The sequence below is a fragment of the Capricornis sumatraensis genome, chromosome 3, assembly GCF_032405125.1.
Source record: "Capricornis sumatraensis isolate serow.1 chromosome 3, serow.2, whole genome shotgun sequence".
NCBI lineage: Eukaryota > Metazoa > Chordata > Mammalia > Artiodactyla > Bovidae > Capricornis > Capricornis sumatraensis.
This window is the reverse complement of record NC_091071.1, coordinates 91,823,978-91,843,968: the sequence shown is the minus strand read 5'-3', so window position 1 is coordinate 91,843,968 and position 19,991 is coordinate 91,823,978. Positions and strand designations below refer to the sequence as shown.

The 19,991-nt window shown below is 36.2% G+C and overlaps 1 protein-coding gene across 1 annotated transcript in view; it reads left to right on the top strand.

The window, feature by feature from the left end:
- EPC2 (enhancer of polycomb homolog 2) overlaps window positions 1–19,485 on the top strand; it is a 129,532-nt gene extending 110,047 nt beyond the window's left edge. The window contains exons 9-14 of the mRNA XM_068967755.1: window positions 1,337–1,482; window positions 1,574–1,917; window positions 12,876–13,012; window positions 15,352–15,511; window positions 16,451–16,784; window positions 17,762–19,485. Coding sequence (XP_068823856.1) covers window positions 1,337–1,482; window positions 1,574–1,917; window positions 12,876–13,012; window positions 15,352–15,511; window positions 16,451–16,784; window positions 17,762–17,834 — 1,194 coding nt within the window. The 3' untranslated portion in view covers window positions 17,835–19,485. The remainder of the gene's footprint in view (window positions 1–1,336; window positions 1,483–1,573; window positions 1,918–12,875; window positions 13,013–15,351; window positions 15,512–16,450; window positions 16,785–17,761) is intronic.
- Window positions 19,486–19,991: the final 506 nt, after the last annotated feature.

Genomic DNA, 19,991 nt, shown 5'->3' with positions numbered 1-19,991 from the left:
ACTTTGCCAACAAAGGTCCATCTAGTCAAAGGTATGGGTTTTCCAGTAGTCACGTATGGATGTGAGAGTTGGACTATAAAGAAAGCTGAGTGCCGAAGAAGTGATGCTTTTGAACTGTGGTGTTGGAGAAAACTCTTGAGAGTCCCTCGCACTGCAAGGAGATCCAACCAGTCCATGCTAAAGGAAATCAATCTTGAATATTCATTGGAAGGACTGATGCTGAGGCTGAAATTCCAATACTTTAGCCACCTGATGTGAAGAATTGACTCATCTGAAAAGACCCTGATGCTGGGAAAGATTGAAGGTGGGAGGAGAAGGGAACGTCAGAGGACAAGCTGGTTGGATGGCATCACTGACTTGATGGACATGAGTTTGAGCAGGCTCTGGGAGTTGTTGATGGACAGGGAAGCCTTGCCTGCTGTAGTCCATGGGGTCGCAAAGAGTCAGACACAACTGAGCAACTGAACTGAACTGAGGAAATGGGAAGGCTAAGAAATGCACTGTATGTCATTAAAAATAGAGGAAGTATGAATTTCATCTGTGCGTGCTTTCTTTTTTGTTTCTCTCTTTTATTTTCTAAATTATGAAAGTATGATAACACATTTACAGAAGACGTGGAAAATACAGAACAAAGTTGCATATAGTTCCACTATATATTACAGTTATTTTTTTAAGTAGATAAATTAAGATTTTTAGTTGAATCTCTATATCAAACTCGCAAAAATTAATAGAATGAGTTTACAGAAAAGTAGAAGCATATAGTAGACCTGAAAAGCACCATGTACCAATTCAACATAACTGAGATTTATATAGTTTTCATACAACAGTAGGATACAAATTCTATTCAGATTTTCATTGACTACAAACTGGATGACACTAGAACATACTCAGGTACCTAAAATAAGGTCATGCTTGCTTTCTTGAAGTGCAGTTTTTTGAAAATCATATCGAAGTCTCTGTAATATGTCTCAGTAGCAAGTTTATAAATTACTAAATTCATTATCTCTAGAGTTGCTGAGAGTTGGACACTACTGAGCAACTGAATAGCGACTCTTCTACATAAATGTTAGAAGCCACATTGTTCTTTAAATATATTTCTTTTAAAATATATCTTAAATGTATTGATAGTCATAAAAATTTAGTTTATTTTGATGAGTGAACTTCTTTATCAGTTTTATAGAATTTAACCTGGTTAACATTTAAATCCCGATTTTAAATTTTTATATCTAAATTTTAATTGTTCTGCTAATACTGTAGTTTATTTTTACCATGATTTAACTTTTCTTCATTTCAGAATTATTCTATGAGTTTCAATTTTTCTTTCCCTTTTGTGTAGCCTCGTTTGGACCAAACTAACCGTTCGTTTGGAAATTCAGAATTGGCAGATTTGGATAAGTTAAGATACAGGCATTGTCTTACAACACTCACAGTCCCAAGACGATGTATAGGATTTGCAAGAAGGCGAATTGGCAGAGGTGGAAGGTAAACTGTTGGTTTTGACATGGAAGGGACAGTATTAAGAAAATGTTATTAAGTTCTTCTAGGTAATATTTGGCTTTATATTGCTTTTCAGGGTCATAATGGACCGGATAGCCACAGAACATGACCCAATCCTGAAACAGATAGACCCTGAAATGCTGAATGGTTTTTCAAGCGCTTCCCAAAATATAGACTTTTCTTCTAATTCTTCTCGGACCAATGCTTCCAATAAACATTGTGAAAATAGACTGTCCCTTTCTGAAATATTAAGCAATATCAGATCATGTCGACTACAGTGTTTCCAGCCAAGGCTACTAAATTTACAGGACAGTGATAGTGAAGAATGTACCTCAAGAAAACCAGGGCAGACTGTGAACAATAGAAGAGTTTCTGCAGCATCTGTAGCTTTATTGAACACCAGCAAGAATGGCATATCAGGTAAGTTGCTACTTGTTAAAAGTATATCCTCTTCTCTTCTTAATTTTTCACTATCCACTAAATAGTCTTTCAGGATGAATTTTGAAGGTTTATTTTCATGATCCTACTGAGGAAAGGAATTGTAGCTTAACAATTCCCCCCCAATGTAGGAAACTAAACTCTATTATTGTGGTTTGCATTTTAACCAAAAGTTCCAAACCAATACCTGTAAAACCACTCACTTTGAATGTGTGTGCCTGGTATGGTGAGTGTGTAGGAAGAATGTGTAGAGAATTCTCTCTGGGCAGAGTGATTATTAGCTACTATTAGATCATCATAGCACAAAAGTGTTTTTGTTATAGAAAGCTTAACACACTAACCTGACAGGTTCCTCTGTCCATGGAATTCTCCAGGCAAGAATACTGGAGTGGGTTACCATTTCCTTCTCCAGGGGATCTTCCAGACCCAGGGATCAAACCCAGGTCTCACACATATTAAGCAGATTCTTTACCATCTGAGCCAACAGGGAAGCCTCTTTTCCTTTCACTTTCATTTATTGTATCAACTTTGCTTAAATGTAAGCATTGCCCTTCAGAAATGCCATTAAAGCTTTCTGAAAAATGTAATTTTGGTCTGATAATATACCTCTCTAATTGAGATCAAGAAGTATTTTATGTTTTAAGAGACATTGTACTAAAATTAATATACCTTGGCATTGTGAATAATGTGTAACATCTAGAGACTCTTAAGATGTAATTTTGGTTTGTTTTCTTCTGTGGATAGTCTTCTCTTTATCACATATATATGTGTATAATTTGTGAATGTCTTTATAATGTACAAATTGCAAAAAATGCATGGTATACAAAGGCAAAGCTAGACGTGGCTTGACTTAAACTGTTGATATCCTTTCTTTCTGTAAAATGTATTTATTTCTAAATTATTTCCTGGACAGTGTATTTTACTATATAAAATTGATGTGTTATACTTCTTCAAAGTGATTTTAAATCATTTTAGGTTGAAATTTTGTCTCAATAGTGTTCAGTCCTTTTTAATTACTGAGCTGTTTATTTTCAAACTTTACTTACACGTTTGTCTATTTAGAGGTTGTTATGGAAAATTGGATTTGTTTGCATGATTGGAAGCTGGCATATCATTTCTCCAACTTAGTTGGTTAATTTTCTCCCAAACGAACTTAGGTAAGGAAAATGGTGTCCCATTATATAAAGTTCGTGAGTCTGTGAAGTTTAATGACCTTTTGAAGCTGAAATGGATTAATACCTAATATGACTTTAGACAGCAGGATTCTTAGAAGTGTAAAAATAGTAAGAGCCAGACATCCTGGAATGTGAAGTCATGTAGGCCTTTAGGAAACATCACTAAGAACAAAGCTATTGGAGGTGATGGAATTCCAGTTGAGCTATTTCAAATCCTGAAAGATGATGCTGTGAAAGTGCTGCACTCAATATACCAGCAAATTTGGAAAACTCAGCAGTGACCACAGGACTGGAAAAGGTCAGTTTTCATTCCAATCCCAAAGAAAGGCAATGCCAAAGAATGCTCAAACTACCTCACAATTGTACTCATCTCACGCTAGTAAAGTAATGCTCAAAATTCTCCAAGCCAGGCTTCAGCAATACATGAACCGTGAACTTCCAGATGTTCAAGCTGGTTTTAGAAAAGGCAGAGGAACCAGAGATCAAATTGTCAACATCCACTGGATCATCGAAAAGGCAAGAGAGTTCCAGAAAAACATCTATTTCTGCATTATTGACTATGCCAAAGCCTTTGACTGTGTGGATCACAATAAACTGGAAAATTCTGAAAGAGATGGGAATACCAGACCACCTGACTTGCCTCTTGAGAAATCTGTATGCAGATCAGGAAGCAACAGTTAGTACTGGACATGGAACAACAGACTGGTTCCAACTAGAAAAAGGAGTACGTCAAGGCTGTATATTGTTACCCTGCTTATTTAACTTATATGCAGAGTACATCATGAGAAATGCTGGACTGGAAGAAACACAAGCTGGAATCAAGATTGCCGGGAGAAATATCAATAACCTCAGATATGCAGATGACACCACCCTTATGGCAGAAAGTGAAGAAGAACTAAAGAGCCTCTTGATGAAAGTGAAAGAGGAGAGTGAAAAAGTTGGCTTACAGTTCAGCATTCAGAAAACGAAGATCATGGCATCTGGTCCCATCACATCATGACAAATAGAAGAACAAAGAATGGAAACTGTGGCAGACTTTATTTTGGGGGGCTCCAAAGTCACTGCAGATGGTGACTGCAGCCATGAAATTAAAAGACGCTTACTCCTTGGAAGCAAAATTAGGACCAACCTAGACAACATATTCAAAAGCAGAGACATTACTTTGCCGACTAAGGTCTGTCTAGTTAAGGCTATGGTTTTTCCAGTAGTCATGTATGCGTGTGAGAGTTGGACTATAAAGAAAGCTGAGTGCCGGAGAATTGATGCTTTTGAATTGTTGTATTGGAGAAGACTCTTGAGAGCTCCTTAGACTGCAAGGAGATCCAACCAGTCCATCCTAAAGGAGATCAGTCCTGGGTGTTCATTGGAAGGACTGATGTTGAAGCTGAAACTCCAGTACTTTGGCCACCTGATGCAAAGAATTGACTCTTCTGAAAAGACCCTGATGCTGGGAAAGATTGAAGGTGGGAGGAGAAGGGGATGACAGAGGATGAGATGGCTGGGTGGCATCACCGACTTCATGGACATGAGTTTGGGTAAACTCCAAATTTTGGTGATGGACATGGAGGCCTGGCATGCTGCAGTCATGGGGTTGCAAAGAGTCAGACATGCCTGAGCAACTGAACTGAACTGATGAATATTAGGTCATATCCTTTTTCAGCCAACTCTAAGACATTGTTCAAATTATTTAACTGAAATTCCTGTACCAAAAATTATAATAATTTTGCCAAAAAGAGAGTTTAAAAACATATCAACCATAAGCATTTATAAGTAGATTTGACTGTAGATTGAATTTTTTCTCTACAAACGAATACCATAACAAAGGATTGATTTTAAATGTTCCTTCTCAACTTGAATATGGCCAAATATTTGCAGCTTTCTACTGTACTTTCCTGAAACACTTCAGAACTATTTGACTTGACTCTTCCAGAAAATATATATGTTTCTTGTTATTGTATCATCAGTACTCTGCCTGTATGGATACAGAATATAACAAGTTCATACAGTCAGCTCTAGAATTTTATGACACTGCCATGTATCAGCATAAAATAAGCATTTGTATTTTAGGCTTGCATACACTTCTCAGGGAATTTAAATCACATTATATGTGATGCTAGCATCATAGATAATAAGATTTTTTCTATTTTTACCTTTCCCCTGTCATCAGAAGGAAATAGTGGTTTTGGTCTGTGCCATTTTTCCTGTCTTATGTTTATGTTTGTTATGTAATGGTACTGTGTCTCAACTTAGTACCATTCCATTATTTGTTATTAAAGGATTTTGTTCATGTTTTCTCTGCTAACTATAACCCTCTGTAGTCATTGAAGTCACAAGGTGGTTTGTTTTTAACAAATTTCTTTTGTTTCAAAATATTAGGCATGGTATGTAAATTCATAATGAGACGTGTTTTTAATAGCAGTTTTGTAAACAACTGAAAAGCTGTAGCAGTTATTTGTTTGTTTGGGCCACCCCACGGGGCCTGTGGGATCTTTGTTTCTCAGCCAGGAATCTAACCTGGGCCCACAGCAGTGAACGTGTAGAATCCTAGCTATTGGACCACCAGGGAATTTGCCCATGGCAGTTTTAAGTAGGCCCCGTACCAGTTATGTTCATTACATAGTTTCTCAGTTCTGGATAGATCATTTAAAATGGATTCAGTTGCAATTCAGTTAATATGGATAGAAACTCCTTTTCTACCTAAAGAGAATTTAAGGAATTTCTTAAAAGTTACATTTTTATCTTTGATGTGCTTAGTGACCCCATGAACAGTAGCCCACCAGGTTCCTCTGTCCATGGGATTCTTCAGGCAAGAATACTGGAGTGGGTTGCCATTTCTTTCTCCATTATATTTGATGGACATATGCAAAAGAATTGAATCCTCATACATCTGGTTTCTTTTAATCTATGTGTCTGTAACACTTGTGCTTTCTGCTTAATTGTTAGCGGACTTGGTCAGGAGAACATGCCTGTCTTTAAGAGTAACAGGACTGATACAGAACCATGTTTTTACTTTGCAGAGAGTATCAAGTACTGAATTTTCTGTTTCACAGCTGGGAAATTCACAGCAAATAAAGGGTTTGATCAGAAATAGAAACCTGATACACCTGACACTTATAGTATTTATTTGTATCACAAATTCCTTAGTTCTTAAACAACAACCTTGAACTTGAGAGCCATTGACAGAAAATTTTCTTACTTTTATGTTGTTACTAACTCAGTGTTTTTCAAGTCATAGTTGCTGTGTCCTGAATGTAATCTAATTATTATTTTCGCTACCATATTAAATGGACTTAAAGTGAAACAAATAGAATTGTGTGTCCTAGGTACTAGTAAGAACTAAATCTGAAGACTTCATTTAGTTAGTTATTAAATAAAAGTATGTTGTCTTAATTGAAAACCTATTCTGAAAGAACAGAAGTAGGACAGAGCAAGGGAAGATAGATGTGCTAAATAAAGGAAGTGCATAACCAAGGAAAATTATTTTTAATACATAATTTTTTAGGATCTAAGTGGCAGCCCACTCCAGTATTCTCGCCTGGAGAATCCCAGGGACAGAGGAGCCTGGTGGGCTGCCGTCTATGGGGTCGCACAGAGTTGGACATGACTGAAGCGACTTAGCAGCAGCAGCAGCATATGCAAAGCAGTATGTTAAGTGTTCAGAAGTTGCAGAATTTTAGAAAACAATAATCCTTCCCTTCAGGGAGCTTATAACAAGCAAATATTATATTATTTAAATAAATAGATGATTAAGTTTTCAGCCATTTGAAACTGCAGTATTTATTCTTTTGAGATACTATTATTAAATCTCAACCTTAAAATATATTTCACATCTAAAAGTAGCATTGCTTGTTCAGACTCGAAGGGCAATTTATGTTTAATCTTGGGTTAGACTAATGCATGGTTGCAGTGTCTTTTCCCATTCTTTCTGAAAATGGTATAAAATGTTTGCAAGCATGAAAGTCTTTTAAAAGGGAAAACTATGTTTTAACACTAGCTGAGGTACTCACAAGGACTTATTTTTTAAGTTAAGAGTCACTTCCAAAGGTGAGAAATAGATTTAGACTTCAGGAGTTTAAAAGATTTTAGTTTGACTACTAAAGGAAATCATATTGAAATTTCAATTATAACTGGTTAGCTTGGATTTCAGAAGTTTAAATGAATAGTCTGTTTTATCGTCACATTTCATTTTTCCCTCCTTCCCCACCCCTTTCACCCTCTCATTTCCTGTCTCACCTCTCATCTTCACCCTGGTTAGTATCCCCACAGTTTTGCAGTTTACTCATTAGTTACATTAGAGGATGTGAATAGTCCTGGATTATATTGTTGGCTTTTGTGGGTGGGAAGATTTGTCCTCAGAGTAGGTCCAGTGGTTTTTTGTGAACTTTACCTGGTTGCTTGTTGTTACCTAGAAGGATTAAAATAGGATGTCCTCCTTCTCCTCCTCCATGTAACCTCAGATCCAGCTAATTTTAAAACAAACAGACATTGCATATAATCAGCATTGCTTCAACAAGGTATATATTAAAACTTTTATAACAGACCTGCCTGGTAGATGATGAAGTGCCAAATAATCATTTTGACTTTTAGATTATTTTAACTGTTGCATTAGATGTTCTTCATTAAGCTGCAAAAACTTGGTCTAGGCTAGTATTTTAAAATATTCATGGCCTCCCAAGAATCACTTTAGCCTACTTTTAGAAAAACACTGCATTAAAAGTTAGAAGATTATTTTTTCAAAGGTAGCAGATAGCACAAGAATCATGTGTTTATACTTGGTTATGGAGTCCCTTGGACTGCAAGGAGATCCAACCAGTCCATTCTGAAGGAGATCAGCCCCGGGATTTCTTTGGAGGGAATGATGCTGAAGCTGAAACTCCAGTACTTTGGCCACCTCATGCGAAGAGTTGACTCATTGGAAAAGACTCTGATGCTGGGAGGGATTGGGGGCAGGAGGAGAAGGGGACGACAGAGGATGAGATGGCTGGATGGCATCACTAACTCTATAGACGTGAGTCTGAGTGAACTCCAGGAGTTGGTGATGGACAGGGAGGTCTGGCATGCTGCGATTCATGGGGTTGCAAAGAGTCAGACACGACTGAGCAACTGAACTGAACTGAACTGAACTGAACTGAATTTTGGGGTGATCATCTAGAAAATCCAGAATGTGTTTCTATTCGGTGTTTCTTTTTATTAGTTTATCAATGAAACACCAGTAAAAAGTTGACTTCTGCTGCTGCTAAGTTCAGTCATGTCCGACTCTGTGCGACCCCATAGACGGCAGCCTACCAGACTCCTCCGTCCTTGGGATTCTCCAGGCAAGAACGCTGGAGTGGGTTGCCATTTCCTCCTCCAATGCATGAAAGTGAAAGTGAAAGTGAAGTCGCTCAGTCATGTCTGACTCTCCACAATTCCATGGACTACAGCCTACCAGGCTCCTCCGTCCATGGGAGTTTCCAGGCAAGAGTACTGGAGTGGGGTGCCATTGCCTTCTCTGAAAAAGTTGACGGATACTTTTAAAGGTTTCACACATACTCAAGAATGTTTTCTCTGGGCCCAAGTTTAAGAAATAGTGATGTAAAGCTTTATTGATATACCAGTGTAAAATCTAATGGAGATACCTAGAGTATATTTGTTTTGGATCGCTGTCAGATTATAAGAGGGGAAGGTGATAAGAGATCAGGCTAGCAGAGTACCTTGTAGGAACCACATGACTGAAAGGTAAAGAACAAAATGAGGGATGCCTGCAGTGTTTGAAAACAGAATCAACATTCTAAAGGTGGTGACAAATATTCTATGAAAAGCTACATGGATTCATCTGAGGCATAGAAGCACACTGATAAACCCAAAGCAGGTAGAAAGACAGCCAGGAAGGTTAGAGGCTTTAATGAAAAACAGACTGTCAGTTATATGCTCAAAATATTTAGAAATGCAAGTGTGTTACTAATGTACAGAATGACAACTTGCGTATGTAAAAGGATAAATTCTATAATATGTGTACCTATTAGAATGTGTTACCCAGGGAGATTTGCAAAACCTCTTACTTAGAGAAAGGAACATTTCCTGCTTTTTGCCTTCATAAAACAATCAGATTGTAGTTACTTTTTTTTTTTAATTTACTTTTAATTGAAGGCTAATTGCTTTACAGTATTGCATTGGTTTCTGCCAAACATCAACATGAATCAGTCATAGGTTTACCCATGTTCCTTCCCACTTGAACATCTCTCCCACCTGCCTCCCCATCTCACCCTTCTGGGTTGTTACTGAGCCCTGGTTTGAGTTCCCTGAGTCATACAACAAATTCCCATTGGCTGCCTGTTTTACATATGGTAATATATGTTTCCGTGTTACTCTCTGCATACCTCCCATCCTCTCCTTCCTATGCCAGCTGTGTCCATGAGTCTATTCTCAGTGTCTGTGTCTCTCTGAAAATAGGTTCATCAGTACCGTCTTTGTAGATTCCATATATGTGTGTTAGTACACGATAATTTTTTCTCTCTTTCTTACTTACTTCACTCTGTATAATAGGCTCTAGGTTCATCCACCTCATTAGGACTGACTCAGATGTGTTCCTTTTTATGGCTGAATAATATTCCATTGTGTGTATGTACCACAGCTTTTTTATGCATTCATCTGTTGATGGACATCTAAGTTGCTTCCACGTCCTAGCTATTATAAATAGAGCTGCAATGAACATTGGGTTACACATGCCTTTCCTCAGGGTATATGCCTTGTAATGAGATTGCTGGGTCATACGGTGGTTTTACTCCTAGTTTTTTAAGATATCTCTGTACTGTTCTGCATAGTAACTGTATCAATTTGCAGATTGTCAGTTACTTTTAAACTGACAGGACTTGGCCGAGTTGGATAGGGTAGATTTATGACCAGCATGAAATTTACTTTTAAGCTAGCAACTTTTGAGAGCAACTAGTAGAAAGAACTTGACCCTAAGCAAGAGAAGCATATGGTTTCTTTTTTCATACATTCCCACTTTATGTCACGACCACCCTTCCAAAGCTGGGCCCCCATCCTATGTCTTGTTCCTAAAGAGGTATCTTCACACTATAAGTGTGACATTTTCCTGGTGTATTTTAATGCTTATCTCTTGATAACTCAAAGTCAGTTTAAGAAATAAATTTCTTATGGAAGTATTTCTGTAACTTATGAAAGGAAAAATAATTAGTGGAGAAGATGCTTTCCTTTTGATCAGTACTATGACTGTGCCATTAAAACCATACTACATTTCTTACCACTTTCATTCATCTTAACAAAATGAAAGAGGTCAGTTAGGGAGGGTGTTCTGTATGTGTTCCAATTCTGTGTCATGATTGCTATTTTTGTCTGAAGAGTGTTTAATGCTCTAGAAAATTCTGAATGAGAAACGTAAGCAATTTTCAAGCACAAAACACCTTATAGTGTTTAAAAACAACAAACTAGATGTTAAAAATGAATCTAACATGCTGAGTTTGAGGTAAAGGAGAAGAAAAAAATGAATTTAATATTTTAAGCATATCCATATTTTTGAATTAAGTTTTACCACCAGTGGTTTTCAACCAGTAGCAGAATCAGGAATGAGAATTTTGGCATCAAAGCCAGCATGAGTTTTTAAGAAGTTGGGCAACACTTGACCATTAATTTGAGTCATTTCAATGAAGTCTTGGTTGGGATTTTATACATTTTCTATGGTGAAAAGGATGGAGTTCTTGAACAAATTAATGGTTTCAACAAGTCAGGGCAGTAAGCAGACATGTCCCTCCCCAGACCAGGAAATTTTATTAGCATCCCTTTTTGATAACTACATAAATGATCATCTTTTCACAAGAACAACTAGAATACCTCTAATTGGCAACATTTTGTTAGTTAATAACTATTAACCAAAACTAATTTTGTTGCTAAAAGAATACAATTTGTTCTTTCAAGTAATTTATATATATATACTTTCTGATTAGTAAGATTTTATGATTATCTAACTTAAAAGATTTTGAAAAATGAAAAAATTCTCATTATCCTCATTTCTCTCTGAATTTTTAAATAGCTGCTAAAAGTGTATCCTGTTTGGTTTTATTCCTTACTTAAAATTCAGTACTATGGATTTCTCACCTTTTTATCACAGCATAAACCTAAGCTCTGGACAAACATCATGCTGCATTTGAGAGCAGAGAATACTAACACCAGATTACAAGTCCACTTCTTCTGAATTGGTACACTGGTTTATATACAGAAGACTTAAATAGATTTATTTGGGCTTAAGGTTTTCCTTCCTGCCTTTGTATCTAATAAACTATTTTTAATCTCTTTCCCAGGGTTCTCACACAGCTAGAAATTAATGAACACTTCACATTTTCATTTGATTTTGAAGATTTTAAATTTAGAATTTAAAGTTATTATTTTTTATTTAAAAATAGAATGCTTGCAATGAATTCAACATGTGCAAAGAAAGACATTTGATTTTGTTGATAATTCAGTAAGATAACTAATGTGTACTTCAAAAATACAGGTAATAGTGAAATTTTAGAATGAGTGCTATCATAGGCCCATCTTCTAAAAATAAAATTGTGATCTATCTAAGAACTGTTTCTCCATGACAGTCCAATACTAATTTTAATGATAATGTTGTGTAACAGAAATGAAGGCCTATCTAAAGTTTTGTCCATCTCTGGGGCTTAATTCCTTCATAGAAAATAAGCTGTGCACAGCTTGTTATATCTAATTTACCATCATATATATATATCATATATATATAATTTCTTATTTGTGATTCTGCTAAATGGAAAACTTTGGTGGGGATTTCTAGTTAAGTAACATTAGTTGAAGGTATAGTCTCCTATCTAAACTCCTTCAGGTCATATTGATTAAGTTAGCTAAGTTACATTTAAAGGTTGACTTCTATTAGTTGAAAATTCTTTATATGTATCTTTTCTTTCCAACTACATGGTAGGACTTTATATCAGGGACCTTCTTTTAAATTTATTTTTTTTCTCTGTATTCATTCTTAACTCTTAATTCAGCACTTTTCATTGTAGATAGTAAATACTTGCTGGTTGGGTGAAATAGCTGGGAGAAAGGAAAGAAAACAATGAAGAAAAATAGAGTAAAATGGCTCTGGTAGTACATGTATTCTGATGTGATTTAATATTTTGTGGCTCTAATAGTATACTGACTTCTATGGAGATAGCTTTGTGTCCCCTGAATAAGTTTATCAGTGGTGTACTTAAATATCAGTGAGTGAAAGTTTGTTTACATTTCTTTGGGAAAAGTGTTTCTTATTATAACTTGATAACTTTTTTTAAAGTAATTTTTTAAATAAAAGTTTTAAATGTCTTATTTTTATTTGACATTTAGTAACTTAACAGTTGGTAATAGCATAATTGATTACATCCGAGGATGCACTGTATCTTTAATTTTCTAACATATCTCATTTCTAGCCCATGTTTTTATAGATAGTACTTAGTTTAGGCATCTATTGGCTTAACGTGTGGTTTAAGTCTGAATAAATGGAAGAATCCTCAAATTAGAGCTGTGTTATACAGTAAAAACTACAAATAGTAACTTTTTAAGCATGTAATATTAGAAGGTCATAGATATTAGTATAAGCTACTTTGACTGAAGGGTGTATCATTTTTACCCTGTTCTTTGCTGCTGAAGTGTAATAAATACTGTGATTTGAAATTGCTTTTCATCTTAATTGAGGAGTAACTTCAGATTGTATTCTACTTGTTAAAAGTACTTTAAAACATGCATATTTCTAAAATTAATGTCCTTTGCCAGTGTCAGGAGGCATCACGGAAGAGCAGTTTCAGACTCATCAACAGCAGTTAGTTCAAATGCAAAGGCAGCAGCTTGCTCAGCTTCAGCAGAAACAGCAATCTCAGCATTCCTCGCAACAGACACATCCAAAAGCACAGGTAAAGCTGTCTTTGAATCATGGTTGTCTGTTCTTTCACAATTATGTCATTTTTAAAAAAATTTTAGTCAAGTCAGAGCAAATAACCTTGTTATTGCTACTCTTGATTTTGAAGATCAAACCTGTGTCTTTTTCAGTTAATTTAACTAATTTTAAGTGACTAGTTTTTGTTTCATGAGAGGAGCACTAGAGCCAAATATAGTATTTTTAATTTAGGAAAGAAATTGCTACATATTTTTGGAAAGTTCACTAAGAATTCAAAGAAGTAATTATATACTCTTAGACCATCAGGCTCACCCCTGCTGCTGCTGCTGCTGCTGCTAAGTCGCTTCATTTGTGTCCAACTCTGTGTGACCCCACAGACGGCAGCCCACCAGGCTCCCCCATCCCTGGGATTCTCCAGGCAAGAACACTGGAGTGGGTTGCTATTTCCTTCTCCAAGGCTCACCCCTATTCCCCCCCAAAATGTTCTTTCCAAGGATATGACTATCCCAACCCCTTCCTAAACTGTGTGTTGTGCCATTTGAATATGCCCCATAAGCTGGGAGGTAATTGACTTGTGCAATAAATCCAGACAACATAGTCCTTTGTCTATTTGAAACTCATTTCCCTGAAAAAAAAAAAAATGCCCCTAGATGAAGTTTTCCTTCAGTTCAGTTCAGTCATTCAGTCACGTCTGACTCTCTGCGACCGCATGAAATCACAGCACGCCAGGCCTCCCTGTCCATAACCAACTCCCAGAGTTCACTCAGACTCATGTCCATCGAGTCGGTGATGCCATCCAGCCATCTCATTCTCTGTTGTCCCCTTCTCCTCCTGCCCCCAATCCCTCCCAGCATCAGAGTCTTCTCCAGTGAGTCAGCTCTTGGCATGAGGCGGCCAAAGTACTGGAGTTTCAGATTTAGCATCAGTCCTTCCAAAGAACACCCAGGGCTGATTTCCTTTAGGATGGACTGGTTGGATCTCCTTGCATTCCAAGGGATTCTCAAGAGTCTTTTCCAACACCACAGCTCAAAAGCCTCAATTCTTCAGCACTCAGCTTTCTTCACAGTCCAACTCTTAACATCCATACATGACCACTGGAAAAACTATACCCTTGACGAGACGGACCTTTGTTGGCAAAGTAATGTCTCTGCTTTAATGTCTAGGTTGGTCCTAACTTTTCTTCCAAGGAGTAAGCGTCTTTTAATTTCATGGCTGCAGCCACCATCTGCAGAGATTTTGGAGCCCAAAATAATAAAGTCTGACACTGTTTCCACTGTTTTCCCATCTATTTCCCATGAAGTGATGGGACCAGATGCCATGATCTTCGTTTTCTGAATGTTGAGCTTTAAGCCAACTTTTTCACTCTCCACTTTCACTTTCATCAAGAGGCTTTTTAGTTCCTCTTCACTTTCTGCCATAAGGGTGGTGTCATCTGCATATCTGAGGTTACCGATATTTCTCCTGGCAATCTTGATTCCAGCTTGTGCTTCATCCAGCCCAGTGTTTCTCATGATGTACTCTGCATAAAAGTTAAATAAGCAGGGTAACAATATACAGCCTTGACATACTCCTTTTCCTATTTGGAACCAGTCTGTTTGTTCCATGTCCAGTTCTAACTGTTGCTTCCTGACCTACATATAGGTTTCTCAAGGGGCAGGTCAGGTGGTCTGGTATTCCCATCTCTTTCTAACCCTGAACTAGTTTTATACAGAATCAAAAGGAACATGACCATTAAACTTGCCTTTGTTTGCCTTTTATGAATCTCAGGTAATTTCAGCCTACTGAGAAGTTAGGCTAAAATACATTTTTACACTGGGAAAAAATGGCTGTCAGCCGTCTCTGTCATTTCATTTTGCCCACAGTATCTAGATTGTCAAGTATTTTTAAAAATGTATTTATTTTAAATGAAACAAAGATGAATATTTTTAATGAAGAAGGGTATAATTCACTAAGAAGATAGACATCATAAACCATTAGACACTTTAGCAACAAAGAAACAAAGATATATAAAGCAAATATCAGAAGAGATATAAGGGAAAAAATATATAATCATAATGAGACATAGTAACGATTGTCAAGTATTTTTAAAGGCATTAACACTTGGAAAAATGAATAGGGCATAAAGATTTGGATTGTTTATTGCCCTAGCTCTTTCTCATAAATAGTTGCTTCTCAGTTTAGTAACTTTCTTATTTCACAGATGAAAATAGTCTGTGAAGTCCTAGATCTCTTAACATAAAAACTTTTAACTATTCAGAATGAAAAAGGCAACAGCCTCTCGGGTTTTCTCACTTTTTTAAGTGTTTGTGAACTCACATCTAAAAAGTTGAGAGTCTAACTTTGTTCATTTTATAGGGCTCAAGCACCTCTGACTGTATGTCTAAAACACTTGACTCAGCCAGCGCCCATTTTGCTGCATCTGCAGTGGTCAGTGCACCTGTTCCAAGTCGCAGTGAGGTAGCCAAGGAACAGAACACTGGCCACAGCAACATAAACGGTGTTGTCCAGCCTTCAGGTAAGCCTGTCGTTTCAGGTGATACTTACTAGCTCAAAGTTGCAACTCAGTGATTTGAGATTTGGTTTTTGATTTTTTTTTTAATTTTTGGTTTTTGATTTTTAAATCCAGAGGGGAAACATTGTACAAGAAGTCAGTTAGGACTCCATAATTTCTATGGCTATGTGTGGTGGAATAGCTTGATGTTTCTAAAAGTCACATCAAGCCTGCTCCCTGGGTCCTCCCATGCCCAGTTGATACCTACCTGTGTAACAGTCCACCCTGCCTAGTTTTATCTACATACTGTCATTTGCCTCACAGCAGTCACATCAAGCCAATTGCTAACCATCATTGTTGAATCATTTGTACATTTATAAAAAGGAGAACTATATTAATAGTCCAGATGATCTGTCAGAAGTTGGAAACTGGATTTACCTTCCCAGTCTTACACACTCACAGCCCTGCTTTCTGTGACTCCTTGTGAAGTACAGTATTGCTGTGAAACTATTTCTGCGTCAAACTACCCTGAGAGTACTTTGTTCTTCCTATCAGCCTTTAACTTCTGCTCAGACCCTAGGATTTTCCACTTGCTATTCCATATACCTATGATTGTGATTGCCCTTCCTTACTGATGTTCTTCCTTGTGCAAATTCTAATGGAAGTCCAGTTTTCATCTCCAGTTGCCCTCAGTCTCCAAGAAGACCTCTCTGTCCTGTTACACAGTTTCCATATATGAAGGCAGCAGAATACTTTGCAAAACTGTTTTATGCAGGCTAGCAGAAAGAGGGTATCTTTGGGGTTGTAAAGGTGAACATGTTGTAGTTATTGATTAGAAACTCTCTTCAGAGATTTAATTAGATTACAAATGTTTGCATTTCTTTTTATTTTTAAACTCCTAATTTTTTAAAGAGTTTAATTAATGTCTCATGAGTTGAACAGTTTTTTTTTCTTCTCCTTTAGGAACCTCTAAAACATTATACTCCACCAATATGGCTTTATCATCCAGCCCAGGGATTTCAGCTGTACAACTTGTAAGGACAGTTGGCCACACCACTACAAACCACTTAATCCCAGCATTGTGCACAAGCAGTCCTCAAACACTTCCCATGAACAATTCCTGCCTGACAAATGCAGTGCACCTCAATAACGTCAGTGTTGTTTCTCCAGTCAATGTGCATATCAATACACGGACTTCAGCGCCATCGCCAACAGCCTTAAAACTCGCCACAGTTGCTGCCAGTATGGACAGAGTGCCAAAGGTTACTCCTAGCAGTGCCATCAGCAGCATAGCCAGGTGTGTGTGTGTGTGTGTGTGTGTGTGTGTGTGTGCATTTCAAGTATCATTCTGTCTCTTTCTGCTGGCTCAGATCCTGTGGGAGGAGAAGACTTTTCCTTTTTTTCTTTTACTGCTCCAGACATAGATATCTTGTCAGCTGATTGACTTGCTTTTCAACAGATATTGAATATCTGCTTAGTCTAAAGCTGTGTGACTTAGATCTTTAAGGTCCCTAGTAGAATGTTTAAATGCCAATCAGAACTGTTATTTTAAAAAAGGGGGGAGGATAGTCCACATCAACTTGGGAACCATCAAACTGAAAAAATACATCAGCTTTAGTTATTCTTATATTTCTTCTTTGTAGTTTAGGCAGTCTGGCAGGCTAGAGTTATTGTTAGCCTTCAAAGCTTTAGTTTTCAAATCAAATTTGTATTTTTTAACATTATACCCAAAGGGAAAGTAAATTATTCTGTGTATGTTTTAGAACTGAGAATATCCTGGAATTAACTAAATCTATGATAATGTATTTCAGATTGCTTTTTTCTTTCTATGACACTAATGCATGCGAACAGTGAATCAAAAAAATTGATCTGCATAGATTAATAACTACATGACCATAAACTGTAAAATTAAACTGTAGTGGAAAGTAATTTAAGTAATATTGTGCTTCCAGTTATTATTATTTATGAGCATCATCTGCTCTATTGTAAAAAGCTTGAATTGTCCTATATGTTTCATAAGTAATTTATCATTTACTGCTACTGAAATACTGTTAAGTTGCTATTTTTCCTAAGTAAATAATTATAATCAAATTCATAGGATTTCTTAACTGAAGAAAACTTTTCCTTATTCCTGTATGGAAATTGTAAAAATGGGAGATGTTCTTGTGCAATATGTTTAATTGTAATTATATAAAACACATCTGTAACTACTAAATGATAAACATCATATTCTAGAGAGTATTAATGTTTATTTTACTCTTTGCCTTATTATAGAGAGAACCATGAACCAGAAAGATTGGGTTTAAATGGAATAGCAGAGACAACAGTAGCTATGGAAGTGACATAACCTAAAACATGTGGCTTTGACCTGTGCTGATGGTGTGCAGTCATTCATATTCCAGCTGAATGCAAAAGGTGAAACTCTGTGGATCACAGAGCATAACAATGGACCTAAATGGACTATAGTATATCGGATGTTAAATCGATATATGATGTATATTTTGTAAAATTGGGAAAATCACTACCTTGTAAAATAGTTTATTTGTATCATCAATATTATTTCTGTTACTTGAATAGTAGATATTCATCATCATGCTTTTGCACTTGAATTTGCAACTGAATGGATTTTAAAAAATAATTCTTTAATGGGATCATGAGCATGAAATGGGATCCTGTATCACTTGTTTTAACTATTTATTTTGCCATGTTTACATTTTGTATCTTGTAAAAATAAATCCAACTTTGTGTCTAAAAAGTTAAAGATTCATAGCTAGGAAATGAAATTCTTGTAATTTTTTTCTAAAGGAACTGTAAAGTTTTCACTTGGTTCATTTTGTTTCACAATTTGACTAGATGGACTTTTTGGTAAATACTTTAGTGGCATTTCACTGTCAAATATGAAGTTCAAGGCAAAATAGTATTTTCTATTACTGTGCAGGGGAAAGGGATGGATCGATACATGCAAATTTAATGTAGTGACTCACTTTTCCATATATTTTGAATGTATATTTCTATTTATAATACCAGTTTATAAAAAATGATTACACAGAAAAAAGGACTAGGAAAAATTATGCATCTAGTACATTTAAACTGTGCAGGTATGAAAAATTTTCAAGGATTACATTTTATCTGAAGACTGCATATTTTAACTGGCTTTAAAACTGTAACACACCACATAAAGGATATTTTACCAGGTATGTATTGCATTATATCATTGCAATAATTATTGGAAGTCTAGATATCGAGCCATCCCAGGTGTTGGGAGGGGGGGGAGGGTTGTGGCAAGATTGTCTTTTCAATTTTGGAGAGATTTCCTGTGGCTACAAGGCAAGTAACGGGTTGGAAAAAGTCTGACTGTAAGCGTTGGACACCTTCATAGTGTAGTGTTTTAGTGACTTTTTTTATACGGTTCTTGTATATTAGATACGTGTAGTGGTGTTTCAGAATGTTTGTTTATGCACTAGTTCAGACAACTTTCCCTGTTACTTGTTCTTGATAAGTGAAAACTGCAGGGAAATAAAAATACATATCAAACATGGACATGCTGCATATGTGTTTATTTCACAATGTGCACACAGTATAAGTGAAAATTTAAGGGAGATGATAGCACTTAACAGCACTTTTCATTTTCACAGTGCTTTCCAAGCATTAATGAAAAGAACTATAAGAAGCTCATCTGTGGGCCCTCTTGGGTTTCAGATAATCCAATATAAACTACCTTTGATAGGAAAAAGTTCTTAAAATATTTTACAGAATGTAAGTAATTTGCAGTGTAACATTCATTGAAATCTCATAAGTGAGCCTCATTTTATAAATAAAAGTTTAGAATTATATTGCAAGGGGGTTTTGTCAAGTAAGTACTGGAAAATATTTTTAATGAATATGATTAAAACCATTTCAAACTACATAATTTTATACTTTACATTTTTTATATCTGCAGTCCTGAAAGTTGTAAATTGATATGTCAGTTGAATTAATGGGCCAAGATTTCTGCTGAGAGTGGTTTTTATTCAGGTCCTAAATATGTAAAGCAATTTATAGTCAAAACCATAGGAAAAAATAAATTTAATTTCTTCGTTGGTTGTGACCTGATAGGATCCATGCTCATTTCTGTCATACTACCTCTGGAGTTACTCATTGCTGGTGATATAAAGACAATAATTTTGATTTGATATATAGTTTGACTGTATTCATTCTGCTTTTAGTTGGATGTATCTCCTTGCTATTAAGAACTCAAAACAACTTTAGTGCTGATTTCAGAAAAAGTTTTATTTCCATTTCACCAAAGTAAAGCATGAAAGGAAGTTGCCTTGTGATATACATGTTATAAATAATGTAAAACAAAAAACTGTCTACAGTTTCTGGAGATGTGGCGAATTCAGAATTCATCAAAAGCTGATAAGTTTTGTTTTTTAAGTAAAATAGAAAAATAGGCCTTATTTTGTTGGGGTTGTAGCTGTTTCACAGGTGGTATTTCCGTTACTTGCACATAACATTTTCCCAA